A 12,941-nucleotide genomic window follows, 5' to 3' on the forward strand; every position below is an offset into this window, starting at 1 on the left:
ATCCTTTCTGTTTAAGTTTAAATTTAAATTTTAGAAATAAAATTATTAGAAACGAGAATAGATTTTGAAGCTCCGTTTTCAACCCGAGCACATAATTCAGTTAATTAAAATATATATTTTTTCTATCAATTTTGTTCTCGTTATTCTCTCAACCACTTTCACTGTCTTTTGAAATGCACCACTTGTCCCTTTCTCCCTCTTTATTACAAATTTTTCAATTTCAAAATGTAAATTATAGTATTTTTTTTTTCAAAATAGAAATTAATAGTGAAAATGAAATTACATTTGTTTTATATAATAAGTCAAATATGTAAATAAATATTTAATATTATTTAAGACAGTTAAATTACGATGGAAAAGATTTTAAATTTAATTTTTTTTAATAAATAAAATAGCATAAATGGACCTGAATTTCATGTGTGCTGAACGTAGGAACGGTAACATAAGATAACCTTAAAAATATCAATTTGAACCTACTGACTAGGTTGAATGTAATTGTCGGGTGCATGAATAACACATATCATATATAACCATATTGATATGACCATATGTACCATGTATAATAAGCACGAATGAATTACCATAAATATGTGTACGTCTTGTAAGGAATTTACATCATGTAAAGTATTATGTGCATCATCTCATTGAAGTATGATTTTTAATGCGATACCTCATGCATGTTGCATGTTATATGTCATATCATCACAATGATATTTAAAATTTTAAAAATTTCTACATAAAAAAATTAAAAAAATTAGTTAATATATTAGAAAATTAAAATTTATGTATAATATAACTATATTTTTTTTTAATTTTGTATTTAGTAAATGAGTAAATTAAATTTGTAATTTTAAAATTTTAACCAATTAAAAATGTATATAAACTCCCAAATGTCTAAATTTATAATTTAATTAAAATTTAATACTAATAAAAAAAAAAAGGTGATAAGATAGGGATTTGAAAATTATTATTAAAATTAAGCAATAATTTTGAGGTTAGGCTGATGTCACTCTAGAAGGATTTAGTTCAATTTGAGAGTAATCAAGGCCGTTGAAGAAAAATAAACGGCTCAGATTTAATAAAATAATTTATGGAGAGAAATAATTATTGGAGTCCAAATATTCAAATAATTTTTGTAGAATGTGATGACGTCAATGTGGATTAGGGCAATTATTTCGTGTTTTATTATTATTATTATTATTATTATTATTATTATTATTATTATTATTATTATTATAATATGATGTTCATATCCCTCACAAAAATTTAAAAGCATCCACATCACTAATTCTTAATACATTTTATTAAAATAAATTACTATTATTTAATAATCTGAAAATTATTAAATAATTAAATTTTAAACTATAGATACTAAATTTTGACTGACTAGTGAAGAAAATATATTGAATAGGTCATCATCTATACCACCGTAATAATTTTTATATGTAAGTTCATAATCTACGTACATTAAGTTTGAATCCTGTCGTTACTTTTCAGTAGCTCACGATCTTATCAATTTAATTTATATACACTATTAAGGTGAATTTTGTTGTACAACACTTGAAATATTACGGTTTATCGACGTTGTGCACTTGTATTACTAAGAACTTTTTCTATTTAAACGTTTTTTACTAAAGCATACACGTTCCAAGTTGACCAGTTAGGGGCGTACACGGGCTTGGTTGGAAAAATCTCTTAGACCAACTCAAAATTGTTGGTTGGTTGTGGGTTGGTGACCCAAGCAACTCGAGAGTTCACAACCCAACCCAACCTAACCCCCAATTTTTTGGGTTGGTTCGAGTAATTCTTTTATTTTTTAATTATTTTTTTAAAATTTTTTTTTATCTATAATATATGTTATATTAATAACTAAAATCTCATCAAGCTCAAATATCAAACATGCACAAGTTTCACTGCATCACTAACACCGATAACGAACATCAAACATTCTTAATTTTTATAATAATCTTAAAAGTATGGTTAGGTTATGACCCTATTTTCGAGTTAGTCAAGTCATGTCAATCAGCAAACCGACTCGACTTTTTAGTTTTTTTAAAAATTCGATTTAACCAAAATCGGAAAAAAAAAAAAAAATCTAAACTCAACCCAACATTTATAATTTGAATCGATTAAATTACCCGGCGATATAAATGCCTTTACGACTAGCTCATCGAGTAGAAAACGTACCCAAAACAATGATGTTTTGGAAAAGGAATATACCATAAAAACAACATAGGTACAACATTTGAACAGTGAAGGACAAAGATCATGTCTCTACACCCAAAACACTGTACACTCTTCACACATGCCAATAACTGCAACCAGGCAGAATCAATCATAGATGAGCGACCACCACCACCACCACCAACCACCAACCACCAACCACCTACCACCGCCGTACCCACCGCCGTACCCGCCGCCGTATATCTCGTCGGAGCAAAAAGTACATATGAATAAAAAAATGATAGGCGGCCTCAAAATGCATGGTGGACAATGCAAGTATACCCTCACGTGGGTTGGACTCAGTACTCACCATTCATTACTGTCTTCTTATATATATATATATTATATCTATATACATATATATATATATAATAAAATAAAATAAAATAAAAGATTCTTTGGAGGTAAAAGAAGGGGTGTGGGAAGAGGAGCAGTGAGAGTACACAAACCCCATCATCCAAGTCAAGGTCCTCTAGAGTGACATGACATGTAAGGCCAATAAATTTCAACATCTCAATTTTGGCAAAACCCTTTGCCTTTTCTCACTTCCTTTACACCAAACCCCTGTCACATTGTTTCCCTTTTCACTCACGGGGACCGGTTCTAAGCTCAATATCATAACAACGATACTCATGTTATAACGGGTATTACCTTTCCTTTCTATGTCTAAGAGATATTATACAATACGAACAAACAAAACAAAGTCTTACTGTTATTTCTGTATAACTGTCGAAAAACGTTTGTAAAAAATAAATATAACTCAATTGGGTTTTCTCCCAATCGAACTGATATGCAAGTGTTTATATCGCTCGAACAAGATAACCCAAATTTTAACTCGAAACGAAGAACACAAAAAATGATAAATTTTCATGATTCATTAGGTTTAAATAAAAATCGATTTGATGGGTATCGATCAAAATTGAAACTTTGATTGAATTGAAACAGATTTTAGGGTTTGTATGATAAACAAATTCTTAAGATCATCAAAACTTGAGCCAATAACAAAAAAAAAAAAAAAAAAAAAAAAAAAAAAAAAAAAAAAAAAAAAGTGCAAAAAGAAGGGAATGAAATCCATGAATAAAGATGAAGACAGACAAGGACGATGATGAAAAGATGTTTTCCATAGGTAACAGAGAAAAGCTAAAAAGAACATATATATATATATATATATATATATATATATATATATATATATATATATGTTTGTGTGTGTATGTATATGTATGTATGTGCGTATGTATATATACCAAATGGTTTGAAATTTGGAGATGGGTGTGAGCGTAAGGTTATGGCCGGTGGGTCTTCCACCATTATTATTCCCAAAATCCCAAATGGAATAATAATATATATACAGAAATGGGAAGCAAGCAACGGTTTGGCGACATGTCGTTTTCTCTATTGAATGGTGGTTACCTTAAATAATTGAATGATTAAACACAAACCCATGTCTCTCCTTGGTATCATCAAGCAAGAGAATTCAAAGGGGAACAACAATTTGAACCCGAGCGAAGGAGGTGCTCGTGGATCAACCAATATCATATTCGAATGAGAAGCTTTTTTAATAGCCTTTGTTGGAATTGGTTATGTGAGATCCCACATCAGTTGGAGAGATAAACGAATCATTCTTTATAGCTGACGTGTTTTAAAACCTTGAAGGGATACTCGAAGGGACAATATATGCTAGCGGTGGGCTTTGGCTGTTATAGGTTACGGATCTCCTGAATCGTTCTCTGGGTTCTGGCTAATCTAGTTCAAGTAGTTCTCTTCTCCTTCTATGTTTCACTTCGTGTCTCAATACGATGGTTCTGACTCCTTGGGAGTTTTCAGTGATTCAAGAACTTCAAAGTACTTAGTTTTGAACAATTCTATATTGGATAACCGTACGAGAATTCTACTCTTAAGTGAAATGTCGAGTCAATCAAGTACTAAATCCAAATTTCAAATCCCGGTTTGAAACATGGGCATGAAACGTCACAAAGAGGAAAAATGTGGAAAGATTGGTAAAATGTGTGTAATATAGGGGTCAAAAGTTGATTGAAGGGAAATAAAAGGGCACCTGAAACTGGGCAAAATGGTTAAGAAACGCACGTGTTTTTGTGTCATAAGCAAAGAGAAAGAGAAAGATTGATAAATACAGAAAATCAAGGGACCAGAGAGAGAAATAAGTATAATTGGTTGAACTTATATGAAAAAAGATGGATTTTTTCCATATAATTTCATCCAATTTCTGTGTTTTTCTATACCAATTCTTCCAAAAAAAAAAAAAAAAAAATTAAAAAAAATTAATTCACGACATAAAAATTTAACCCACTTCCTCAATTTTTGTTTGTCGATTTTAATATTAATGTCTTGTATATATAAAACTATATAATATAAAAAAAATAGAAAAATATGTTCGAATTTAATTTTTCATAGGATTATATTTAGGATTAATGAGAATGGTTGAATATTATATGATTAAATAAAACTCATAATCACAATTAGGAGAGATGATGATGATGAGATGATGCTAATATTTGAAGCAAAACATTTATAAAAAAAAAAAGAAAAAAAAAGGAAAGTAATTGAAGGAAAAACCAGTAGAAGCGACTATACGGTGGTGGAAGCGGCGGTTGTGGACGGCGGAGCGTCACCGGTTTGATCACCAGCAGCGGTTGTTTCCGGTTGAATATCGGCACCGACGGTGGCGGAGCTACTACTCCCCGCCAAGCTAACATCAGTTGGTGGAGGCACCGACACATTGGCGGCGGCTCTTTTCCGCTTCTTTTTCTCGTAGGGAATCCCTCTGGCTTTGGCTTGAGCTTCGCGGACCTCACGGAGATAAATCCTGACGGCACGTGCGGCGAATGGGTTGGATTCGGGGCGGCCGCCGTTCTCCTCGTAGGCGGCTCTAAGGCGGCCGATCAAGGCGTCGAGGCTGCCCCAAGCTTGCTTGAGCGGGCAGGGGCAAGGAGCAGGGGGGTTAGGGTGACCGAAATACGGGCAGCCCGATCCATGGACCTTAGTCTTCCCGAACTGGTCTAAGTACTTCAAGAATTCGATCACGTGAGCGCCACTGCAACGCGCTAAAGACAGTGGCGGCTTGTGGTTCTTCAAGTACTGCAAAAACGTGTTCCAATCCCTTCTCTTCTGAGATTCATACCTGCTCGGTGGAGCTGCCGCCCCCGCCGCCGCCAACGGTGCTGTGCCACCAGCTGACGAGCCCTCCCCCGTGGGCTCCGACGACCCACCACCGCCGGATTCTGTCACCGAATCCATAACAAGGGTGGAGCAACTTAATTGGGTTGTTGGGGTTTGGGCAAAATCATGAAATTTTTTAAGGGAAGAGATGGAAAGAAAAAAAAAAAAATGGATTCACGGGAAAGGTTGAGAGTGTTGATGTGGTGGTGGGATTGTCTGTTTTTTTTTTTTTTTTTTTTTTTTTTTTTTTTTTAAATTAAAAAAAAAAAGAAAAAGAAAAAGGCTTTTTAATTTAATTTTTAATTTTAATTTATGATGTGGAATTTAGGAGATGGGAAGGGGAGGGAGAGAGGAGAGCGTTTGGGTGATGGGACGTGAAAAGCTTAGATGAATGAACTTGAAAGATAGAGAAAGAGAGAATGTGTGTGAAAATTTAATAAATAGATCAATGGAAGTTGGGAGATTTTGTGTTTAAAACATCTATATTTTTTTCTTTCCCTTTTTGCCCCTTACTTTCATCTTAAATTTCCGATTTCGTTTACGGTCGAGTTGTTGTTTACTTTCAATTTCGTATTTATAAGTTTTTTTTTTTTGGTAATACCCGAGTAAATGAAAAGTACATTAATAAACCGATACTATATCTGAATAAGAATAATGAAATGACTCGTGTTGGTCTATGAGAATAATTCTCTCTTAGAAGTAGGTAAAGTGACAAATCACAAAGATGTAAAAGAATTTCGGAGCGTGGTAAAATATAAATAGACCAATAAAAATAAACTTGAAGAAAATATTTTCCAAAGGGTTAATAATAAAAAATATATATATATTCATCGAGCTTTAGTTTAGTGTATGTTTTTCAGTTTAGTTTTAAATTGGTCTCTCAATTTCAGAATGTTTTATATAGGAGTATACATGGGTTGGATCGAAAGAATTTTTTGGATCTAATTGGATTGATTCACAACTCAACCCTCTATTTTTGGGTTGGGTCGAGTTCGAGTTGTAGGGAAGAAAAACTCTGATGTTAAAGCACTTGAGGTTGAAGCTGTGCAATTAGGAGATGATAAACGTAAACCTGAGAGCTGAAGCTGAACCAAGACGAGAACCTAGGAACTGAATACCGACTTCGAGAGCAAGACAACCAAACCTGAAATTGATTCATAACTCAACCCTCTATTTTCAGGTTGGGTACATGTTAAGAAGAATTCTGATGTTGAAGCACTTGAGGTTAAAGCTGAGCAACTAGGAGGTAATAAACATGAACCCAAGAGTTGAAGCTAAATTGGGGCAAGAACCTGAGAACTGAATACTAACTCCGACAGTGAGACTGAGTCGAGATTAGATAGAAGGTAACTCGTAGTTGAACCCTCTGCTTTGATCTCTCAAACCAGAGGCAATGCTCTCAAACTCTCTACTACTCACTCCACGAAACAAAAGCCGAAAGGTGATGGAAAACGAAGAACGAAACGAAATGGAAACTATAGAAAGCTAATGCTATCACTGATAGAAATTTTTCGTCTGTTCTATTGAGTATTGTTCGGGTTGGGTTGGGTTCTCAGGGTACCGACTCCAATGTTACATTCTTACCTTCGAGTTTTAAGTTTAGTTTTTCATTTAATCCCTAAATTTTAAAATATTACATTTTTACCTCTGGATTTTCGTTACATATGAATGTTGACCCGTAGACTTTTTTTAATTGAATTTAATAATGATAAAAATTCAATGTAAATTAAATTTTTTAATCATAATTAAAATTATCAATAAAAAGTTAAACATAAATTCTTGAAACATTGTGAATAAATAGAAATTAAATTAAATTTAAAGAATAGAATTAAATAAAAACTAAACAAAAAAATATTTTAAATTCTCAAAATTTAATAAATAAAAAAAAATATATGGAGGAAATAGGAAGGGGGGGTGGAGGGACAGGACATGCTTACCATTCAACGATGGAGGACCCCACACAAAGGCTTATCTCTAAATGGGAGAGATGAAAGTTAAGGCGACGCGCCGACAGGATCTGGCAACTCCACGCTCTTCTGGAATAACTTCACGCCCCACCCATTGCAACCCCTCACCCCCCCCTGCGTGTATCTTACGTACCAAGATTGCGAGCTAGTGCTTCCCATTATCATCCACTCATCCTTTGGATCGTGCAATAAATGGGGTCTAAATTAGGTCAAACTTCTTCCTACTATTTCTTTTTTTCTTTTTTAATTTTTTTTATTTAAAAAATAATAATAATATATTACTTACCCAAGTTTTTTTTTTTTTTTTTTTTTTTTTTTAATTTTATTTTTTATAAATATATTCTAACCTTCTTGTGAAATAATTCTAGAAATTAATACATTTAAAAAAGAGATAATAATTCAAATTTATAATTAATGGTAAGGAAATATATGTGTGTTCATATTGGTATTAATTATAAGTTCAAGCTCGAAGACCTAGAAAAGAAATATAGTGAATATTCGATATTGTTTGTCCATACAAAGGGGTGACTTTTCGAGTAAATATATGACAAAGTAGAAAAGTGGATCCAAAGGCAAAGAGTTATATTTAAAAATGTAAAGAGTGAACGTTGACCGTTACAACATACGTTAAAAAATAGGCTTTGAGTAAGGTAGGTTTGCTCGGAGTTTGAGAAAAAGTTCATTATAGCTATATAAGTAAGGACATTATCATTATTAGTACGAGACGTTTTAGAGGAAATGATCATGAGTTTATAATCAAGAAATACTATCTCGATTAGTACGATGCCTTTTGGAAAGCCCAAAACAAAGTCATGAGAGCTTATGCTCAGAGTAGACAATATCATACCATTGTGGAGATCCGTACTTCTTAACATAGTATCAGAAATAGGATCGATTTAAAAGTAAAATTATAAAAATATACAAAAATAAAAAAGAGTAAGGAAGGTAGGAATTTTGGTTTTTACTGTTTTACCAGAATCTGTAATTTTCGGGAAAGGAAAACGTTGGGGTAATTTCCATTTACAGCGTGTTTTTTTATTTTCACTTTCACCCAATAATGGAAAACTCCAATTTTTGTTTCTTACACGCAAACCTTTGCTTCCACGGCACGATTATAGCCTAAAGCTTTTTTTTTTTTTTTTTTTTTTTTTCTTCTCTTCTCTTCTTCTAATTTTATTTTTCTCAAATTTATAATTAATGAGAAAACTATCCAATATTATGTTATGTGATGATTTTAAACGACATGTCGTCTTTAGCTAGGTCGAGTTCAATTCGGCCCATTTTTACTCTTCAAATTTGAGGTTTCGGAGTCGTCGATTCAAATCTTAAAATGGTCTAGAGCTTACGGCTAAAATTTCTACATTTTTGCTTTATAAAATTTATTTTTTAGTTCGACGGTACTTAAGTTGAAGATTCAATGATTTCGACTGAGATTAAAGTTTCGAATCATTACTATCTAAAACGTCAATTAATTAAAAAAAAAAAGAGGGAAGAGTATTCTCGTGACCCATTACAAATATTCAATTCTTTAAAATGGTGGGAATATGCATTTTAATATATTGCTTATTCATTACAATAAAGTAAAGTATGGAATTCGAATGTTGAATAACATGTTACATGATTTGATTTATTTTTTTGAAGATTTGAATATATTATATGTTAAATATATAGTTTATGTGAAATCCCACCTTGGTTGGGGAGGAGAACAAAACATCATTTATAAGGGTGTGGAAACCTTCCCCTAGCATACACATTTTAAAGCCTTGAGGGAAAGTTCAAAGAGGACAATATCTGCTCGCAGTGGATCTGAGTCATTATAAATGGTATCAGAGTCAGGTTCCAGACGATGTGCTAGCCTTCTCACTCTTCCCCGAAGGGGGGTAGACACGAGGTAGTGTGCCAGTAAGGACACTGGGCCTCGATGGGGGTGGATTTGGTGGCGGTCCCACATCGATTGGAGAAAGGAAAGAGTGTCAGCGAGGACGCTAGGTCTCAAAGGGGGGTGGATTGTGATGTCCCACATTGGTTGAGGAGAACAAAACACCATTTATAAGGTTGTGGAAACCTTCCCGTAGCCGACCCCTTTTAAAGCCTTAAGGGGAAGCATGAAAGGGAAAGAAGACAATATCTGCGCCGAAAGAAGACATTATTCTACCCCGGTGGATCTGGGTTGTTACAGTTTAATAACATGATATATATTTATTTATTTATTTGTCGAGATTATTATTATTATTATTATTATTATTAAGAATATTGGTGAAAATAAAGTCCCAAGTTGGGGAGTGGGAGGTGGATGCATTGTCTGAGAATATAATCAATGACAAGCAAATTGAAAATAGAAAATATGCAATTACCCAAAATATAATTAATTATAATTATCCCTTTTCCTTATTTTAAAGTTGATTAATTGAATCAAGAAATGTGGCTTTATTCCAATCAATGCAATATATGAGATAAGATTTTTTTTTTTTTTTTTTTTTTTTTTTTTTTTTTTTTTTTTTTTTTTTTTTGTTCTTATATGAGAAATGATGATATGATTGTTACTAATTTTAGGTTGATCGATCGTGAGCGATACAATGTTGAAACAATGACGTTATAGTTTTTGGTGGTTCTAAGCTAATGGTGGGTGGAGATATAATAATTAAAGATGTGATTAGTTAAAGTTTATGTATAATCGAGCCACTTTGGTCTATGCTCGAGTGATATGAATCAAAACGAAGAAAAGAAACATTGTTCGAATTACTATAAGATAAAATTTAGTTGCAATTAATGTCACGTTAAAGAAAAATCAAAATTTATTTATGAAATCATGGATTCAAGCGACTTCAAATGGGACTTCGTACGTTCTTGGTGGTCATAAATTCTTGGGTCGATGATTGAAATCTAGATTTATGGTTCTTCAATGATGTAACTTTATTTATTTATTTACTTTTTAGGTTATATTTACATAATAACTAATTATGATTGTAAAGTATGAAAGTTACATGTCTCGTAAAAGGCCAGAGATTTTATTTTGAAACTATATAACATCTCGTATTTATTTTTACACGAGTATGCTATTTAGTTTACATGATTAGAATCATTGAAAATCAGTATGATATTGTGTGAAGTGATTCAAATCTCAGACAAATTTTGTTATCTTAAATATTTGGTCACTAAAATAATCGAGATCTTACTTTATTTTATTATATTTTATATTTAAACATCTTATTCGATAATTAATTTGATAGAATTTTAAAATTTTAAATGAAGTCAACCTAATAAAAGTAAAAAAAATAAATGACCAAAGATTGAGCACTTTTATATGTGGAGATTTGTCGACGATTTTATTATTATTAGCTTGACCTTTCCACATTTAAATATCAAAATAACTTTTTAATTTAACTTATTTTTTCCAACGGCTATCTAGTTTATTATTTTATTTTATTTTATTTTATTTTTATCTCTTTCCACTTTACAAATCTTACTACCATGAGTATTTATTCATCAATTATTGGCAATAATAATTTATGAAGTCAACATTAATTTACTCATGATACGTTAATAATTCATGTCATAAATTATTACCCATTTCATTACATAAATTATCTTGAAAACAATTTATTATTTTTATTTTAATGCATATATTTTAGATTTAACTTCATTTATTTTAATTTATTTGAACCTAGAAACACGAAAGTATTTAAAGTGAGAAAAACATAATGGACCTAAATTCTTTATAAATTTATGTAGAATTAGGCAATTCAAACCTACCACCTCTTAGAGAAAATAGAAATATTTAAACGGTTAACCTAAGAGCATAAGTTGGTCACAACTCTTCATTACTAGAGCGGATCGTGTAGTTTGATAGATTATTTGACTAAAAATGTTTCATTAATCTTTTTATTTTTAAAAATAGTGCTTGTTTTCTTAGTTTTTTTTTTTTTTTTTTAATCACGTTTTTCATTTATCTTATGAAAACATCTAAATTCTACTTCCGCTAGTTCAGAAAATGATAACAAGACAATAAAATTCGTAGGTAACTAAAATTTTAAAACTAAAAGACTAAATAGCTATCGAACCGAACGGTCGAAGAAGTTCATTAAATTGAAGAAGAGAATGGTAGGGGAAACAAGAAATAAAAGAGTTGAGAGGGATGGTGAGTATAACAGGGGCGTTATGTTGATGCGTGAATGCCATGAATGGCTAATATCCCTATCCTATATCCACTCTTTCAAGTCATTAAATTCAAAAAGGGAATACGAGGTGAGGGTATTTTACAGTGTCTGCATACCCTCCAACAAAAATCTTTCCATGAATTTAGAACCAAGACAAGAATTTGTTCGTGTTCCAACCAAGCTAACAATCTCGTTCACCCAAAAACAATGATACTTTTAGCATTTTTCGACCCTAACAACTCAAAATTCAAAGAAAAACTACGAAAAAAACATCCGAGAGATAGTTAAAGCTGAAACCCACTCATAAAAGGTCAAAATAAAAGAGAATCAACTATGTTCAAATATTTCTACCGGATCAATCATACATCAAAAGGCAATTTGAAAAAAAAAAAAAAAAAACAAAAGCATCCAAAAAGGGTTTAAAGGTTTTTTCTGTGGTCAAAAGTGTTAGAATTTCATAACCGTTACTGAAACCACCACCCTCACAGATGGCAAAAATACCTGATAGACGGCATAAAAATATGATAAAAAGAAGGAATTGCTAACCCAATTCACAAAGAACGTTAAAGAAAAAGTAAGCGTTTTGAATCTTCTTCCTAATAGAGATGAATTTTGCTCACAAAAGTTGGTGGGAAATTGTCAAAAAAAGAAGGCTTACTTGGGCGCTGGCATGAGCAAAATTCATCATCTAATGAGACAAAACCTTCATAATATTGTCAAGCAAAATTAGAAGCAATGGAATCAATAATTGACAAAAAAGAATGCGTATAATGAAAGTAGAGGGTGGTTGAATCGTACGTTTTATGTAATCATTAGCAGTTTTTTAAAAGAAATAATCAAATATTAGATTCATGATTTGATATAATATTGAATTAATTGGCTCATAGCACCTATATCCAACCTTCTTTCTAGACTATAGGGTAGAGGAGAAAATTATATAAAATAAAATAAAATAAATCATAAAGATGCCAAAATCAATATCCTACCCATATTAAAAGAATTTAGGATTTAAATAAAGGTCGCTATTCCAATCGTCCCACCACCTACTGATTCCTTTTAATTATTATTCAGCTTTGCAAAAGAAATTGATCCAAAAGCTATAAAGATCTGATATCCTAAGCAATAACCAACTAAATTATTGTAAATGATAGCTGGAGAACTTTTCATTGATTTCGAGTCATCGTCACCATTCCATCAAAACCTATGCATTGGCAATGGATTCACTGCTTTTCTAAACACTATGAGTTCGATCTGGCCTACTAAGTAGTAATCGAACAGGAATTCATAAGAGAATGAGTTTAAGCTATAATAATCACCTGCTCAAGAATTATATAGAGCTGGAAGGTCAAATAGTTGTCTCATGAGAATAGTCGAGATGCAGATAAACTAGCCTACATGCTCATAGATTGATAAC

General features: G+C 31.9%; 1 protein-coding gene across 1 annotated transcript; it reads right to left on the reverse strand.

The window, feature by feature from the left end:
• Positions 1-4,652: 4,652 nt before the first annotated feature.
• Positions 4,653-5,819, reverse strand: LOC111787444 (protein LIGHT-DEPENDENT SHORT HYPOCOTYLS 5). Its single transcript, XM_023667406.2, has one exon. The coding sequence runs from the start codon at positions 5,479-5,481 to the stop codon at positions 4,813-4,815; it is 669 nt and encodes a 222-aa protein (XP_023523174.1). The 5' UTR covers positions 5,482-5,819; the 3' UTR covers positions 4,653-4,812.
• Positions 5,820-12,941: the final 7,122 nt, after the last annotated feature.

Source organism: Cucurbita pepo, chromosome 2 (genome assembly GCF_057944985.1).
Source record: "Cucurbita pepo subsp. pepo isolate OVF chromosome 2, ASM5794498v1, whole genome shotgun sequence".
Classification (NCBI taxonomy): domain Eukaryota; kingdom Viridiplantae; phylum Streptophyta; class Magnoliopsida; order Cucurbitales; family Cucurbitaceae; genus Cucurbita; species Cucurbita pepo.